The 18420-nt window shown below is 34.6% G+C and overlaps 1 protein-coding gene across 1 annotated transcript in view; it reads right to left on the minus strand.

Moving 5' to 3' along the window:
* Window positions 1-18420, minus strand: part of SPPL2A (signal peptide peptidase like 2A) — a 47278-nt gene that overhangs the window by 7042 nt on the left and 21816 nt on the right. The window contains exons 7-14 of the mRNA XM_057722182.1: window positions 14807-14903; window positions 14356-14457; window positions 13242-13323; window positions 12358-12432; window positions 8393-8449; window positions 7626-7728; window positions 5062-5136; window positions 3510-3670 (exon numbers count right to left, since the gene is read on the minus strand). Of these exons, the coding sequence (XP_057578165.1) occupies window positions 3510-3670; window positions 5062-5136; window positions 7626-7728; window positions 8393-8449; window positions 12358-12432; window positions 13242-13323; window positions 14356-14457; window positions 14807-14903 (752 nt within the window). The remainder of the gene's footprint in view (window positions 1-3509; window positions 3671-5061; window positions 5137-7625; window positions 7729-8392; window positions 8450-12357; window positions 12433-13241; window positions 13324-14355; window positions 14458-14806; window positions 14904-18420) is intronic.

An 18420-nucleotide genomic window follows, 5' to 3' on the forward strand; every position in this document is an offset into this window, starting at 1 on the left:
TACATTCTATAACTTTTAAAAATGCTAGTTTTATGGAAAAATAGACTCTCTCCCGGAAGCAGTTTATAACATTCTGCCCCTTGCTTGCCTAAAATTTCAGCAAATGTCCATGCTTAATATTTTCTGTGGGAAAATGACCATGTTAAATCTTTTCTCTGAGGCTTGTGATGACCTTTTACGAATAAGTTAAAAGGAAGCAGATTTAACAAAGACCCAAAGTTTTAATATCCAAACCAGGAAAATGGAAATCAATTAATGAACTAAAAAATAACCACCAAACCAACAAATAAACCAAAATAAAAAAACTCAATTCCTACAAATAATAAGAGCAAATACATACATAGTGCTAATTATGTGCCAGGTACTGTACTAAGCAATTTGCATCTATTACAACAACTTCTGAAGTAGGTTGATTATTATCCCATATTATATTAAAGGAAACTGAGGCACTGAGAAGCTAAGTAACTTGCCTAAGGACACATGGCTAATAATTAACAAAATCAGAATTCAAACTTAGGCAGTCTGGCACCAGGCTCCATGCTTTTTATTACTATGTGGTATTTTATATTCTGAATGTCTTACCTAATAAAATTATGATACCACACTACAAAAGTGAGAAGTGTATAACCAAAATTGGCCTATTTTTCAGACACTTTACAATGTATTTTCCTACAATTGTCTTATTTAGCTTCTATGTCTTATGGTGAAGGCCTTGGAGTCCACCCTTCTGGGACTATTTACTATGGCTTTGTGTCCAGCTGCAACGATCTTTACCTTTATATGTACCTGCTGTGAAGCAGAATCATCATTTCTTTTAAGGTCACGATTTTTAAGAATGAAACTTGAATGGTCAAGAGCAGAGCACTTATTCATAGGGAATATAAATGCATCCCTTGGTTGAAGTCCATTCTTACCTACTACCCTCTTTCTCCTCAGTAAACAGCATGAAGAGAGAAAGGGGGAAAGGTGCTATAATATACCACCCAACTCTTAAAGCTGCATTAAAGGGGAAGGAAAAATTTACAAGTAAAAATAAAATGCTGGTGATAAAAATAACAAACATACTTAATTCTGTACCATGTGCTCTCAACTAACTGTCCTAAATTTAAACTCTACCTTAAAGATTTAATGCCAACCCTAAACAAAGTTTCCTCATGTTGTTCATCCTCTTTGTCCTGATTTGCCTCATAATCAGTTAATAAAATAAGTGCCCCTAAAAGTAGAAACCTCTTGGTCACAGTTCTGTCCTGAGTCTTTTCTTCTCTCTCTACATTCTCACTCACTCATGGAGTACGCTAGTGACACTCCCAAATTTCTGTTTCTAGCTAGGCCTATCTCCTGCATATCAGGAGATGTTTAATCAACTGCTTATTTCCCTTTTCCTGGTAGTCCCACAGGTATTCTGAAATGTCCAACACTGAATTCTATATCTTATCTCTCAGATCTGTTGCCTTTCTTAATCTCAGCCAGTGGCACCACCATCCACCCACTCAGTTACCCAAGCCAAAAACCTTGGACTCCACTTCTTTCTCCTCTCCCTACACTGAATCTATCACCACATAATAGCATTAATTATGCCTCTAAATTTCTCTTGACTTTGTTCATTTCTCTCAATCTCACTACCTTTCTAATTCTGGCCACTATCGCTTCTAATTGTAACAGCTGCCTCAAGTTTTGCTACCTCCTTCAATCCATTTTCTAGATTTCTTAAAACTCTTCAGCGGTCTCCAATGTTCTTACGATAGAGTCCAAGTTCTTGAACGTGGCTTACAAGACCCTACAGGCTCTTTCCCTTGCTACCTTCTCCAGTTTTCATCTCCTACAGCACCCCTACTCTTACTAAATAGGATAGCCATCCTAAACTTCATTTTGTCCCTAAATCTGTCAGTGCTCTTCCCTCCGAGCCTTTGAAGGTATGCTTCTCTCAATATGGAACATATGGCTCAGTCTTAAAGTCTCAGCATAAACTTAACATTCTTTAAGGAGGCTTCCTTCCTCAAATCACCTTTGACTGTCTCAAAACCATAAGCACTGGGTGTCCCATTTCCAGTTTTCATGGCACCTTGCCATAACTAATACATTCATCACATTTTATTGTTAGTGACTCTATCTGTATCCTCCACTAGACTCTAACTTTCAAGAGGCCATGAGAGTAGGCCTGTTTCTAACTTGTTCATCTTTTATCAACAGCACCTAAAATAGTACCTGGCTCACAGAACTGCTCAATAAACATTTGCTAAATGAAGATATAGAAAACTATTTTTAAAAAATGATGACAAAGAGCACTTCTTGGGATGTGACTTTCAAAAACCAGTATTAGAGTGTGTGTTGTAGGACACACGTTTACTTTAAATCTATAACATAAAACATTCCATGTGGGTGTCCTCTTCATGGAAGTTACATGCTATCTTACTGGTTTAGTCAAGGACCTTGTGGCCATAAACTAATCCTATGTGTATAAATACAAGTTGAGACAATGGCATTGTGAGGTAGGAAAGGCAGGTTATTTTTTCCTAATCTCAAAGAAATTACAAGACATCACAAAGAATTCTAGGCTGGTGCTTTTTTCAATTATAGTAGTCTAACTTAATATGCTAATCACCTCTTGCTAAATAAAGATGACACTACAACCAACCACAAGATGAATATGAACTTTGAACTGTTTATCTGATAACAGAATTGCAGCCAGCTACCCAGAGTATCTCTATTTTTGTTCACATGATCACTGACACGCACGCACAAGGGTGGATGACGGAGGGTAGTTTGTTGTAATAGGGCAAAGAAGAGCTAACTGCCTCATGAAGGGATCAATGCCATGACCATGACCTCAGTAGGCTAGGGTTTCCCAACCCTCTTTAATTTCAATGCAAACAAACAAACTTTACAGGAATACCAAGAACATTTAGGAAAAGAAGAAAGGGGTTTAACTTCAATGAAGAAACAACTCAAACATGATGGATTCTGGTATCAGATATTCTCTGTTTTAGGAATTTTACAGAAAGGTTAATCTTGACCCATTTAAATCTGAAATAAGTGTCCTCTTTCATTTAGTTAGGCCCATTTAGATGCTGGAGAGAGTATACCTTTTTATCTGCAAAACCTCAGGACTCTTACTATAAATAGCTAATGTCAGTATCAAAATTTAGTACTTAAACGTGGGTTTTATCTTTCATGAAGGCGATTTTTGTGTGGGTTTTGAAAACTCATGTTGAAATGCTGTTTTGATTTCCTCTGATTCTCTCCCATGGTTCTTGGTAGTTTTATCTTGAGTCACCGGAATTTTGGCATCAGATTGCAGTGAGGATAACTGATGATGCAGCAGGTGGATAGTAAGGGGGCAGTGGTGGAAAAAACTTAGGACATCCTGACAAATTCAAGGCAACTTTTTGGCGTGTAAAAGCTTTGAGATACACACACACACACACACACACACACACACACACACGCAGTTCCCGCTAAAGTCAGGTAATGTCACAAGATAACTTGGTAACCAAGATATAAGCACATACCTGATAGCCACTACCTTTCCAGAACTTTTTCATTTCCTTACGTCTCCAAGCAACAACTGAGGCAGTAATAAGTGTGCAAGGTACTAAATAGAGGAGAGCAGGTTGCCCCTTTTTCATCAGCACCAGAACAACAAATGTAAGTATCATGCCAACGGCATAGGCTGCAAGAAGAATATCAAGTATCAGTCATTTCTATATACTATATACTATCAAAGGTGGATTTTAACTTCTTCACTGAAGTACTGGTTTTCAAATATTTCTGAGGATGGTTTTACCCTATGACTTCCTTTCATAATTTCATTATTTTCCCAGCCAGTAGTTAGGAGAGACATTCTACAGAGTTTTTGAAAAATTTAGAAACTGGTTAGTATTTCCATTATAATTACCCTAATCATTAATCGTTGATAAAGACAATAATTCAAGAAAGTCTCAATTATCTGCCACTATTAAGGATGTTGAGTTGTTCCACATTTTAGATAACTAAAATCTTTGCCTATAGGTACTAAAGGTCGCTTTGAAAAATCTTCCTAATGTTGATTATATACTCCTGGTCTTCTTCAACAAGAGCATACTGAACATCATTTGATTTTTTATTAATGACTCAGGGTCTCATTATGAACACAGGATCTCAGAATATTGGAGCTAGAGGAGCCTTTATGGACAATGAAGTCCTTCTTGTTTTATAGATGAGGCAATGGAGGACCAGTGAAGTTAAGTGAGTTGCCCAAAGTTACACAGCAGAATTGACAGTCCTATTATCTGTCTTTTCATTGAGTTCTTTTATTCTATCACACTGAGTGGTGTTTGACTCTAATATGTTAATGTCTTTAGGAAGTACCATACTTAATGGCCTCAGACTGCTTTTCTTATTTCTTTATAATTTCCCCTCCTTTTTTCATCCTTTCACTCACTTAGTTGTTGTTTCTTACTGTCAGGGTAACTATTTCTAGCAACACCCTTTTCTACTGCTAATGTACACTTTTAATTTACTAGATTTAATCCCATTGTGGAATGGAAAACCTTGCTAGAACAGTATCTAAATGGCTCTAATGCAGGCCATTTACCTAAGTATAAAGAACTTTGGTTTACGGACTTTGAGATATCTATTTGATATGTTCAGGAGTAGAAAACTATTTTTTGGCTTACTGCCTGTTCCTGTCTGTTTTCAATAATAGAAATAAAAGGATGAGTGACAACTACCTCTGCTGTCCCAGGTGAGATGTTATTGTGCCACAAATTTGTTTATCTTAGTATGTAATTATTATACCATATTAAAAAAAAATCTAGTTTTATACAATTTATTGACTACTTATGTGCCATGTGCTCTAGTAAGTATTTTGTGTTAGAACCTAAAGTTCTTCTTTTACATATAAGTTCCTTTTTAAACTTCAAAAACCTTGTGATATAGGCAGTAAAGTATAATTATCTCTTTTTGATGGAAAAAACGTCATTAATTAATGGTGAAGAATTAGAATCCAGGACTCCTTATTTTTAGACCTTTTCCTACAGACAACACAATTCAATATAATAAAAAGAAAAAACAAAAACTTACCAATTGTGGAAGAAACATAGTATATAGAAGAACCAGCCTGAACATCAAATCTTCTACAGTATGCAATCAACAGGCCTAAAAAGACCCTCCACATTATTTTCTTAAAACAACAGCAACACAAATTCAACTGTTAACTATGGCAATAGAACATATTGAATTGTATTTAACCTTCAATTTTGCATCATTAGGACATTAAAGTACCTCAAATCCTGGACAAAATTTTATATGCTTTTTTTTAAAACTTAATATCACATATTAAACATTTTCCTAAGCCATTAACTAGTCTTTAAAGATGTGATTTTTATTAGCTGCTTAATATTCCATGTCATGGAGAAATTTTCCTAATATTCCTGTGGTGTCAATTGTAATGTCTCCTCTTTCATTTATAATTTTATTGATTTGGACTCTCTCTCTTTTTGCCTTGGTTAGCCTGCTAAAAGTTTGTCAATTTTGTTTATTTTTTAAAGAATCAACTCTTCGTTTTGTTAATCTTTCCTATTATTTTCCTGTTTATCTATTTTTGCTCTAATCTTTATTATTTTCCTCATTCTGCTAACTTTGGGCTTTGTTCTTTTTCTAGTTCTTGTAGGTGTTTATTTGAGCTCTTTCTATTTTCTTAATGTATATGCTTATCAATATAAATTCCTTCTTAGAACTGCTTTTGCTGCATCTCATAAGTTTTGAAATGTTGTGTTTCTCTTTTCATTTGTCTCACAATACATGTTTACTTCTTTTAATATTTTCTTTGATCCACTGGTTGTTTGGGAGTGTGTTAATTTCCATGTGTTTGTGAATTTTCCAGTTTTCCTCCCATTATTGATTTCTAGTTTCATACCACTGTGGTCAGAAAATACACTTGGTATGATTTCAATCTTTTTAAATTTGCTAAGATTTGTTTTGTGGCCTAACATATGATCTACCATAGAAAAGGTTCCCTGCATGCTTCACAAATATGTGTACTCTGCTGTTGTTGGATGGAGTATTCTGTATATGTCTCTAGTCTATTTTGTCTCTAGTGTTGAGAAAATTTTTAAATGTATCATCAAAAAAATGTATCGAAAGGGCATTAAGGAAGGCAATTTCAAATTGTAACCAAAGAAATCTCCTTTCCAAGGAGAATAAAATGATTTGGAATTTTAATAGAGAGAGTTCAAACAGCAATGAAATATAAGCTCTCATTTGTAAGCATGCAAATATACAAGGAAAAACCCATTTTATTACCTATTTAAGAAATGTGTTGAACCTCTCCACAGAAGAAAACTCAGACTGTATTTGTTTATTAAACACTGTTATAAAACTGTAACAATGACATGCGACTGCTTAAAAAATCAGAAAATAATTTTACTATCTTTATCAGTTGTTTTAATTAATTAGTTTTGGCCCTTACATAATCAAATACGTTTCTTGGTAGTTCCTTGTTATTTTTACTATATTTGCTGTTTAATCAACATCTCCATACATTAAAAACAGTGATACCCACTCTCCCAAATTAGAATATAGCTTTTAGAATTGTCACATATTATCAAAAACTCTGCTTTTAGGGGAAATATTTCTGTTAGTGACCTTTAACATTTACTTCAAGAATGCAGTATTTACATACTATCACACTATTTTCACCAATTCTATCATGTGCTTTTTATAGCATGTGGTGTGGGACTGGTAAAGTTGGTGATAAGTTTAAAGATATTCAAGAAACCTTAAGGTTACTCAACAGAACGCTTTCCCTACTTTATCAGTGATGTGAACGGAGGCTCACTGAGCTAAGAGAGCTGCTACACTGGTCTTTACCATCCAGCTCACACGGCAACACTATTTGCTTCTCTCTCTATCCAGCTTTACAATGTCAATGAAAGGGCTTTTCAGAAGAGCCAGTGCTCTTTACCCATCCACAGGCAATTAGTACACAAGGAGACCGTAAGAAAAATGACAAAGGACAAACTCTCAGCTGATTGAGAAACATTATTAATTATTTCTACACTATATTATTCCTGGGCTGGGATTAAGTTTATTCTACAGGTAGCCCAGTGAAGAAAATAATGCAGAAAACTGCAATAACTGTCAGAGAAGACATGCTAGGAGAAGGTGATCAATTTCCACCACAAGTTGTATTTTTTTTGTATTATAGTGCCCCACAAGCTGTTGTTCTACTATGTTTTCCTCTTGGTCATGACCTTCCTTAGCATTCCTAAACCACTTTTCCTAGAACATAACTATTATTTTAAAACACAAGTAATAGAAATTATAATACAGTTGGTATTATTAAATTCAACTTTTAAAAGGGGATTTGTTACATACTTTCTCAGGGAAGAAGGTCAAACTTGATACTAGTTACTTCTTCTAAGACACTTTTTGTGCCGTGGGAAATATACTTTGGTTGGTACCATTTGGGCTTTATCTTCTACCCCTCAAAACACTTATTCTCTGTCTTTGCTCTCTGTCTGTGATAGCCAGAAATACTTAATACAGAGTAGGTAACTGTTAACATTTGACATTTGATATGATACATATGACAATTTTAAACCATCAGTATATTTCCACTCAAGTTGTTATAAATAAGTGCTTACCTGGTACAATAATGTCTCCAAAACCCAATATTGAAACTGGCATGAGGCACACACTCATTACTGAGAAATAGGCCAGCTTTGGTACCCTGATGACTACTGGTAACTGTAATTACAAAAAAAAAAAAAAAAGAGGCCGCCAATAAACTCTTAGGAATCTTTACCCATATCTTTAGAAAGGGAAGGACTGATATTAGGATAATTGTTTTAACAATTTAGAATTAACATTTTAGAAAAGCTTGGAATCAGACAACATAAATTAGACATACTCTGAATTTATAGAAAGCTTGAAAGAAACAGATATGTAGTTTTGGAAAAACAAAACCCAACACACATGTAGGGTTAACAGTATTAATCCAGTATCCCCACATCTAAACTTTTTCTCTTTCCTTTTTACCAAAAATAGGACTCAGGCCTTGAAACAGATTTTTTTTTCAGTCTGTTTTTTTCCCCAAAGAAGAGTCTTATCTCAGAGGGTATGATTTAAAGTCCAGTGAACATATCTGAAATACAATCCTTACTTTCTCATGGGGAGCTGAGGGTTGAGCAGTGGCTTCCACCAAGTTTCCATCATTCTAGGATGAAACCCAAGTCAATAGGTATTTAATAATTTAGAATAACTAATAAAAGGGCTATATTTTGTGAGAAATAAAGTTTTACGATACCTTAACATGCACTACACCACCAATGAATTACACAGGAAAGCATAATTATTAACTGGACACACACACATACACTGACAGCCATTTGTACTTAATTGCCAATCCTACCTTTTCATTATTTCCAAAAGGTCCAGCCGCAAGTTCAACCATGACACTCTCACCATTCTAAAATTGAGAAGAAAGGTGAAAGAAATTGTTCAATCACTTAAAAGGAGCAATCTGCCAGAATTAAAAAATGATTTGACCCCATGGCTTATGGCCTACTATATGCTGATGAAAAATGGGTAGTAGACTGATTTTTTCCTAAAATGGTCTCTGTAGATAGCAAAAATTGGAGCCATCTAAAACAAATTTCCCCTAAATGCTTCTCCACTTTATCGGAGCTCAACAATTATCAGAAACTTACAAACTGCACAAAGATTATTCAACTGAAGGTCTGAGCACTGATTTATGCTGACAAGTAATACCTAGCATTTCTAATGGCCTATAAATTTTAAGTGCTTTTAACTATATTATGTCATATGCTATGTGTCCTTAGTCATTTTTAGCAATAACAATGAACAGGACACAAGAAATATTGAAATTTTTTTATATTTAGATTTGTAATAAATATTGGTACCTTTATTTACATTTGACCTTCCGGCTACTCACCACAATAACAATGAAGCCGGGCTTCCTAGGTGGCACAGTGGTTGAGAATCCGCCTGCCAATGCAGGGGACATGGGTTCGATCCCTGCTCCAGGAAGATCCCACATGCCACCGAGCAACTAAGCCCGTGCGCCACAACTATTGAGCCTGCACTTTAGAGCCTGTGAGCCACAACTATTGAGCCCAGATGCTGCAACTACCGAAGCCCACGCACCTAGAGCCCATGCTTTGCAACAAGAGAAGCCACAGCAATGAGGAGCCCATGCACCACAATGAAGAGTAGCCGCCACTCACCGCAACTAAAAAGAAAGCCCACACACAGCAAAAAAAAAAAGACCCAACACAGCCAATAAAATAAATAAATAAATAAATTTAAAAAAACAAAACAAAAAAAACAGTGAAGCCAAACTTGAAAACACCCAGCCCTGGGACTTCCCTGGTAGCGAAGTGGTTAAGAATCTGCCTGCCAATGCAGGGGTACACGGGTTCGAGACCTGCTCCAGGAAGATCCCACATGCCACCGAGCAACTAAGCCCGTGCGCCACAACTACTGAGCCTGCGTTCTAGAGTCCGCGTGCCACAACAACTGAGCCCATGTGCCGCAACTACTGAAGCCTGTGAACTCTACTGCCTGTGCTCCACAACAAAGCCTGCACACTGCAATGAAGAATAGCCCCTGCTTGTCACAACTAGAGAAAGCCCGCATGCAGCAACAAAGACCAAACACAGCAAAAATTAAACTAAATTAAAAAAAAGAAAAACCCAGCCCTAAAGAACTTGAGAACATTTCTCTATCCTGACTCCTGTCCAATTTCAGCCCTGCCTGCTTTTTATGCACCAATCAAAACATTAACCTTAGCTGAATTTTCTCCTTGTGTATGCCTAAGGTCTTTTTATGCGGGCTGTGTGAGAAGTTCATTAAAAAGTTCTTTCCTGACAGCCAAGTCTATTGGGAGAGAGGAAACATTTAGATGTAGCAAGATAAGACTGCATGAGCGCCCATCTTACACTTCACATTATGATAAATCCATACCCCAAACAGGTAGTGGGAAAATAAATAAATGCTGAATTTTAGGAAAATTTGCTTGATTAGCTATACTATTTTCCATGTGGGTGGGGTGCATAGGAGAAATTACTTGAGTATTTTTAAGAGGACTTCACTGATACCTGAGCTGAGTAGAAAGAAGGATAAAATCCTCAGCTACAGAAATCTTTTCCTCATGTTACACTTTTGATTACGGAAGTGTTAAATCATTGGAGTTTACGAAAATAAACTAATATTAAATACAGTTCCTTACAGCAAAACCCCATGATATGATTCAATTTCCAGACAGTTCATTTTGGATCATTTTTTAATTGTTATTTAAAGCATTTAACGGAAGACCATTACTGACATCCTCTTATATATTCAAAGATATCTACCTGAGTAACTACTATTTGCAAGATACTAAAATGAAAAATGAAGACAGGCTCTTATTACCTGTACTCCTATGGCTACCTGCCCGGCCAACTCATTAAAAGTCTACGAATACCAGGGTCAAGAACATGTTTAGAATGTCTCACATTTAATCCTTGAAATTTTCAGTGAAAATCACAAAAATCATAAATCACGTATCTGATTTTCAGTTTGAATTGCCTAACAAACAAACCAGACTGAGAAGAAGGTGTTAAGGTAAGTCCACAACAGTGAACGCCAAAGAGTACTTTAAATCTTTTCCACTGGATCAGATTTCTAGAAATCACATTCCTAGTCAGTGGGAACAAAGATGTAAAAAAAGAAGATGAAAAATTCCCTAAGCACAGAAGAAGGACAAAGACATCTTTATTATTACCATATATCTTTAAAATCCTGAAACTTTTTATGTGTAGGGAATGGACATAGTTTGCCAGCAGACATGTTTGACATTTTATAAAGTGATACTGGTGTTAAAACAGAATGGAAAATTATTTTTATAAAAGAGTTTAGTTACAGTTTATAGCTATGTCCACTGTGCAATATGTGTCATATGGTTATGACTACCTGTTGACCTATGGGAATGGCTTTGTAGAGAGAGTGCTTTACTTTCATTATGAGATCTCTGATGGAGTGACTTACAGAAACATTTTTTTTAACCAAATAAAATGACATAAGCTAGAACAGCTTTAGATGGAATTTTAAAATATGCTTTAGTAAATTAACAATTTTTGTTATAAGCCATAATACTAGTTCTATGTTTTTTCAGGTTACTATTGCAAATGAAGCCAATGAGTCAGATGGCTCATCATTAAAGCATGGAAAGGTGCTAGTATTTTGGGACAGTTACATCTGTTACCTAGTTGCAATTTTAGCTCCCCAATGGGGCACATGTTGGTCTCATGCCATTATAGCAAATATCAGGAATGCAGAGATTTCAGATAGTAGGGGCTAAAGAATAAAGAACTGCTAAGGAAAAAATCAGTAATTATAGTATCAAATATTAAATACATGATAGTGGCAAAGGATAAAGAAATGATATAAAGTTACAAAGCAAGATTCAAAGTGGGAAAAGTGGAAGAATTAAGTAATAATTAATAATATATTCATGAGATAGGAACAGGAACAAGACAGAAAAACTGGGCAAATAATGAAGGACTACCACACTCACCCAACACCTCTCCTTTATTCTAAGAACAGCACCAGGATTTTATTGAGGAGCTAGTGGTACAGCAGGGAATAGATGATCTAGGTAGGAACTTCCAGTTGCTGTGATTCTAATCTCATGGAAAAAGCCAGTCTGAGACAATGTACAGATGGACAGAAGCAGAAAGGAAGAGCATGTGGCCCTGGGTCTAGTTTCTTCTGAGTCCAGGCCCACCCTGGCCTTTGCACATATCCTGGGTAGATGGGACCTCTTTCATGTAGAAAGGTTATGTTGGGTTCTGGCAGTGGCAACCAAAAGAATTCTACTGATAGAAACAGAGGATGGAATAATAGCAATACTCCCTCACTCAACTGATTAGAAAACTGAGGGTGATGTGACTAATCACCCAGGGTTACAAAGTTACAGACCTACACTTTAGGTCTTCAGACTTCCAGTGTGGTACTCTTTCTTAGTCTCACACTAGGGTTACAGAAATGCAAGTAGCAATGACACTTTTTCATTCTTTTTGCTGTCTATATTGTCTATAGAAAATACTTATTGTTTTATAATGAGAAAAGTTACTTTAAAATGGCTAGGAAGAAAATTTATAGACATTCTCATGTTTACATTAGGAGACTTTTTTTACTTAGCAGAATGGCTTAAAGGCTTAAAAATATCTTCTATTAAAAGGCCAGTTTCAATGACAATTCTCTTAAGAGAATTAGAATGCAGTCAATGGTAAACATCTGCAAAATCAATACCTGAAGAACATGTAAGATTCTCATCTTTTATCATGTTTCTTATGGATTTCAAAAATATCATACCTTTGTGATGAATGGTGTTATGAAAACAAAAAATACATCATAGAGGAGGAGAAGGCTTAGAAGTATCACACATGACTGTTGAAGAAAGAAAGAAATTTAAAGGTCAAAATTCCCATATCTAAATTAAGAGATATTATTTTGCAAATACAAATAAACATGCAATATACATTTGAACACTATTTTTTAAGGCATTTAATGTTTATTGCTATTTGTAGTTTTACTCTACAAATCACATTAAAACTTTTATCTGCTCTAAGTCATTCTTTTAAAAAAAAATCACTGAATCAAAGAAATGTTCTTCCCTGATATTTAGTCTTACACGGATTATATGAATTTGGCATATTACATGAATGACTAAAAATATTTTAGCTAGCAAATCAGTGGCTGCCTGGGGTTGGGGATTAGGATTGATTGCTAAAGGGCATGATAGAGCTTTTGAAAAGATAAAAAATATTCTATAATTGGGATGGTGATTACAAAGTTACATATTTGTAAAATTTCAATAATTTATACACTTAAAATAGGTGCATTTAATTATATGTAAATTACACCTTGATAAAGCTGAGACGAAGTGAGACGAAGTGAGAGAGTAGCATAGACAAATATATACTACCAACTGTAAAGTAGATAGCCAGTGGGAAGTTGTTGTATAACAAAGGGAGTTCAACTCGAGGATGGAAGATGCCTTAGAGGACTGGGATGGGGAGGGTGGGGGGGACTTGAGGGAGGGTGGGGGGGGAGTCAAGGGAGGGAGGGAATACGGGGATATGTGTATAAAAACAGATGATTGAACTTGGTGTACCCCCTCAAAAATACTAAATAAATAAATAAAATTTAAAAAAAAAAGAAAAAATTATTTTAGCTAGCAAAGTAGTATACTTCACCTTGAAGTTGGGTAACTTCAGTGTTTTAATTAAGTTCAGACAGAAAGCAATCCCTAAGATATCCTGTAAAATCCAAGCCCACCTAAAATCAAAAGAAATTATTGTTTTACTCAGTTATTTTTAAATGGAACATTTCAAAAGAAACAGATTACTAAAGTAATACTGTTCAATTGCTATGATTTGACTATTCAATTATTAAGCAGCAATTATAACAACAGAAAAACCTCTTATAGTCTCCATATTTAGTAATTTACTGTCCTAGTAGAATAATGATCACTACTATACTAAGAAAAAGTTGCAAGGCTACCTCAGAAGAACGTATATCAGACACAAGTGCGTGTTCTGGGATAAAAGCAAAAAAAATCTGTAATAATCCTTAATATTTGAATTTATACATGTCTCTTTTAAGAAAGGTAGCTCATAACAAAGGATATTGATGTCAATGTACATCCAGATAGCTAAAACATAAAGGAAATGAGAGCTATACTACATACTCTACCAGAAACTGACAACTGACATAAATAATTATCAACCCATTATCATACCTGAAGCTGCCTAAAATTGTGTGAGTTTTGCTCCCAAATTTTAGGCTGTTAAATTCTTTTGGGTTTTAACAATTTTATTAATAAACTGTTAAATTTTTTTTCTGGTTATCCTTCCTGCAAATGGACAGATACCTGTATATTTTCTTATATTTTCTTCTTTCTCACATGAAAGGTAGCATACTCTAGATATTTTTTCATATTTTGCTTTTTTCACTTAAAAATATATCCTGGAAATCACTGCATGTCAATTCACAGAGATCTTCTTCATTCTTTACAGCTGTATTGCACTCCATTGTGTGACTATACCATAATTAAGTATATTTTTGAAGCCTATTTCAGCTTAGATGTTTAAATCCTAATCCATTATTTCCTTCTCTAGACAACCTCATATCCATTAGCACGAGATCTGTTTATTTAAGAATTTATTTAGCAGTTTCAAGACTGTGATGTTCTGGGATAAAAGCAAAAAACAAAAATCCATAATAATCATAATGAACAATTATCAAGGCAAGATACAAAATAATCCATCCTTAGTCTAATCTAAAAGCAAATACAGTAAGTATGCATACCTATCTTCATTTCGAAACACAGCCCAAACAACAGCTACTGCTATGCATAGTCCAGAGAGAAAAATAAGTCTCACTTCAATGCTTTTGCCACGACACATAATCCTAAAAGAGAGATTGAAATAGGTTAACTTACCCTGTAGATGTTTAAAAGTCTTGGTTTTAAGTACAACAAATGATACATAATAAAACATTTATCGGTTCAGTAGAACTGTAATGATGAAAATGCTCTATATCTGTGCTGTCCAATACTGTAGCCACTAGCCACATGTGGTTATTTAGCACTTGAAATGTAGATAATGAGACTGGGCAACTGAATTTTTAATTTTATTATTTTAATTATTTTTAATTAAAATAGCAACGTATATTGGACTGCACAGGTTTAATAACACTCCTTGTATTGTTTTAAATTACAAAAACCAACATTATAGGCTTCCTCATAAGAGATACATACCTGCATTGTCCACATGGTATCTTACGAATTAGTGCAGCAAGACAGTTGTACAGACTCATCGCTGATGCTATGCAGAAAATTGCTATCATAACATAAACTAAAAAAAAAGAAAGACACTAAATTATATGAGAACAGAAGGGAACATGATAAAAAAATATTCATACAATCAATATTAATTCTTTAGTTTCCTTACTGGATCATAATACTTTCAATGCAGTGACCATACCATAATCTGAATTGGTTACTAAACTGAAAATATTTAGATCTTGAGCTTTAAGGGTGGGTATTTTATGTTTTGTCTTAGTTCCATTACACACTGATAGGATTTCTTTAGGGGCTGAAGCTGGCTCTACATTTTCTTTCTTTTTAAAAAAATTTACTGTTTTTTAATTGAACTATAGTTGATTTACAATATTGTGTTAGTTTCAGGTTTACAGCAAAGTGATTCGGTAATACACATATACAAATTTCAAATTCCATTAGAGGTTATTATAAGATATTGAATATGGTTCCCTGTGCTATACACTAAATCACTGTAGTTTATCTATTTTATTGTATTTATATATTTATGCATGTATGTATTCAGTTTGCCAAAAAGTTCATTTGGGTTTTTCCACAGCATACGCATGTATTTTTTATTTAACTGTAGTTGATTTATTTATAATATTGTGTTAGTTTCAGGTGTACAGCTTCAGATTCTTTTCCATTTTAGGTTATTACAAGATATTGAATATAGTTCCCTGTGCTAAACAGTAAATTCTTCTTTATCTTTTTAATATATAGCAGTGTGTATCTGTTACTCCCATACTCCTAATTTATCCCTCCCCTTCCCTTCCCTCTTTGGTAACCATAAGTTTCTTTTCTATGTCTGTGAGTTTTTCTGATTTATAAGTAAGTTGATTTGTATCATTTTTTAGATTCCACATATGTGATAGCATATAATATTTATCTTTCTGACTTACTTCATTTAGCATGATAATCTCTAGGTCCATCCATGTTACTGCAAACAGCATTACTTCATTCTTTTTAATGGCTGAGTAATATTCCAGTGTGTGTGTGTGTGTGTGTGTGTGTGTGTGTGTGTGTATGTGTGTGTGTATGTACACACACACCACATCTTCTTTTCCATTCATTTATAGATGGACACTTAGGTTGCTTCCATAATTGGCTATTTTAAATAATGTTACAATGAATCTTTTCTAATTAGTTTTTTGTTTTCTTAGAATACATACCCAGAAGTGGAATTGCTGGATCATATGGTAGCTCTATTTTTAGTTTTTAAGGAACCTCCATACCGTTTTCCATAGTGGCTGCACCAATTTATCTTCCTACCAACAGTGTAAGAGGGTTCCCTTTTCTCCACACCCGTTCCAGCATTTATTATTTGCAGACTTTTTGAAGATGGCCATTCTGACAGGTGTGAGATGAAAACTCATTGTAGTTTTGATTTGCATTTCTCTAATAATTAGCGATGTAGAGCGTCTTTTCATGTGCCTATTGGCCATCTGCATGTCTTTTTGGAGAAATGTCTATTTAGGTCTTCTGCCCATTTTTTGATTAGGTTGTTTGCTTTTTTGATATTGAGTTGTATGATCTGTTTGGGTATTTTGGATATTAACTCCTTGTTGGTTGCATCTTTTGCAAATATCTTCTCTGAGTCCATAGTTGTCTTTTTGGTTTGTTGATGGTTTCCTTTGCTGTGGAAAAGCTCCTAAGTTTGATTCGGTCTTATTTGTTTATTCTTGCTTTTATCTCTTTTGCCTTTGGAGACCGATCTAAGAAAATATTGCTATGATTTATTTCAGTGGCTCTGCATTTTCTATCATTCAATGATTCAAACTCACATGTTTCTTAAAGATGTCTATAAAGTGAGTTGTAGACATCTGTGAGTATTTAACTTAAATGTAATCAATAAAAGAATTAATAAACCATTATAAATGCTTTTTAAAATGAAGCTTAAGGATGAGAACTCATACTTACCTTAGCCATTAACCATGATGTCTATATTTTCCTACAGTGGAATTTATCTGTGATAACTTTACATGTGGTAAAACGAAATCCACCTAAGCAAACCTCTTTGTCTAGATACAATACTAACATAGTTAAAATTCACAAACGTTTTTCTATATTAGATACACTTATTTGAGAATTATTTAAAATTAAAAACATTTGATCTCGCCATTGTTAAAAAGGGGGAGGAATTATTGTACTCTAAAAGTATTTGTTTTTTGAACTTTCTAAAAATTTTACAATGGAAATACAAATTTTAACTAAATTTTGCAAATTCCACTAGACTTCAGAAAACTATAACTCTGTTTTGTAGGTGAGAAAAGAGAGCAAACTAGAAACAGTAAATAAGGGATAGTCACTTCCTAATTGGTGATCTTGGACAAATTATTTTTTCGTTTGCTTATTATTTGTTATTGTGATTACTGGATATACATGGTAATCTAAGTAGTAAGATTGACAGTCAGATTGCCAAATTGAGTTTGGTTAGTCATCCACCAAAGATCTCCAACCCAAGATTTAAAACTCTGGTGGAAATCCTGCTCTGGATGCCCTAATAGAGTTTTAAGGTGTCTCATTCAATGTAATACTATACCTAAGAAAGTGATTTGGCATGAGAAAGAATTTGGTTAATATAACTATCTTTAGCTACTTTTTTAAGCATGACAACATAAAATGGTAAGCAGAACCACAGCAATTTAATACATTGAACATATTAAGAAATGGCAGCAAATTTTAGCCATAGGAACCATTTGAAAGTATATTAAATCTTGCAATATCACACACCATTGTCAGAGTCATAATTAAATCCCATGTCCTAGGATAGCCATGAGGTTAACTGATCTTCCTCCTACACTGAAAACTGTAAACAGGGTCAACTTTTTAAATAGTGATGAGTTTAAGGAAATTCCCTACCAAAATGCTTTAGGGTAAGGTAGAGAAATCTCTTTTTTCTATCAAAGACCACTAAATATATCAACAGAGGGTCAGACACAAACAATGGAAGGCTGAGAGTTAAGTCAGAAAAATTAGCTGCACAATGATGACGTAATGTCAGTATCACCCTGGTATCCACTCTCCTCCCAGCAACGTATTGAAATATGAGTGATATTCAAAGAATAATTTTTCTAATTGGAAATATATGTCATAAGTATCATTTTAAAACTGCTGCCATGGGACAAGAGAAATTGAACAATAAGCTGAAACTAATCTTGGGGCCTCAGTTTTCTAGTCCAGAAACTTATACTAATATTCTCTAAATAAGCATTGTAGCCTGTGGTGGTTTTTACAAAGGGTTTTTGTTAATTCTCATCAGGCACACTCTCTTTTTCCCTGGGCTCCCTCCTCTTTTTGCTATATGTTGGCCACAAATAGCAAATTTCCATCCTATCAGACCACTAAGAAGACTGTCCAGGGGATGGGCAAACCATTACCTTACCTTCTTAAAGGAAAAAGTATCATTTATTCTCTAGCCCACAGACAAGTACCTGTGTGTTTTTAGATGTAGTATGATCTTAAATGTTTATACAACACTGCTAAATATCTGAGCAATACAACATTTTGATTTGCAAACTGACAAAAAGGACCAATCGCACTTTGGGGTAAGC

The sequence above is a fragment of the Hippopotamus amphibius genome, chromosome 2, assembly GCF_030028045.1.
Source record: "Hippopotamus amphibius kiboko isolate mHipAmp2 chromosome 2, mHipAmp2.hap2, whole genome shotgun sequence".
Lineage (NCBI taxonomy): Eukaryota > Metazoa > Chordata > Mammalia > Artiodactyla > Hippopotamidae > Hippopotamus > Hippopotamus amphibius.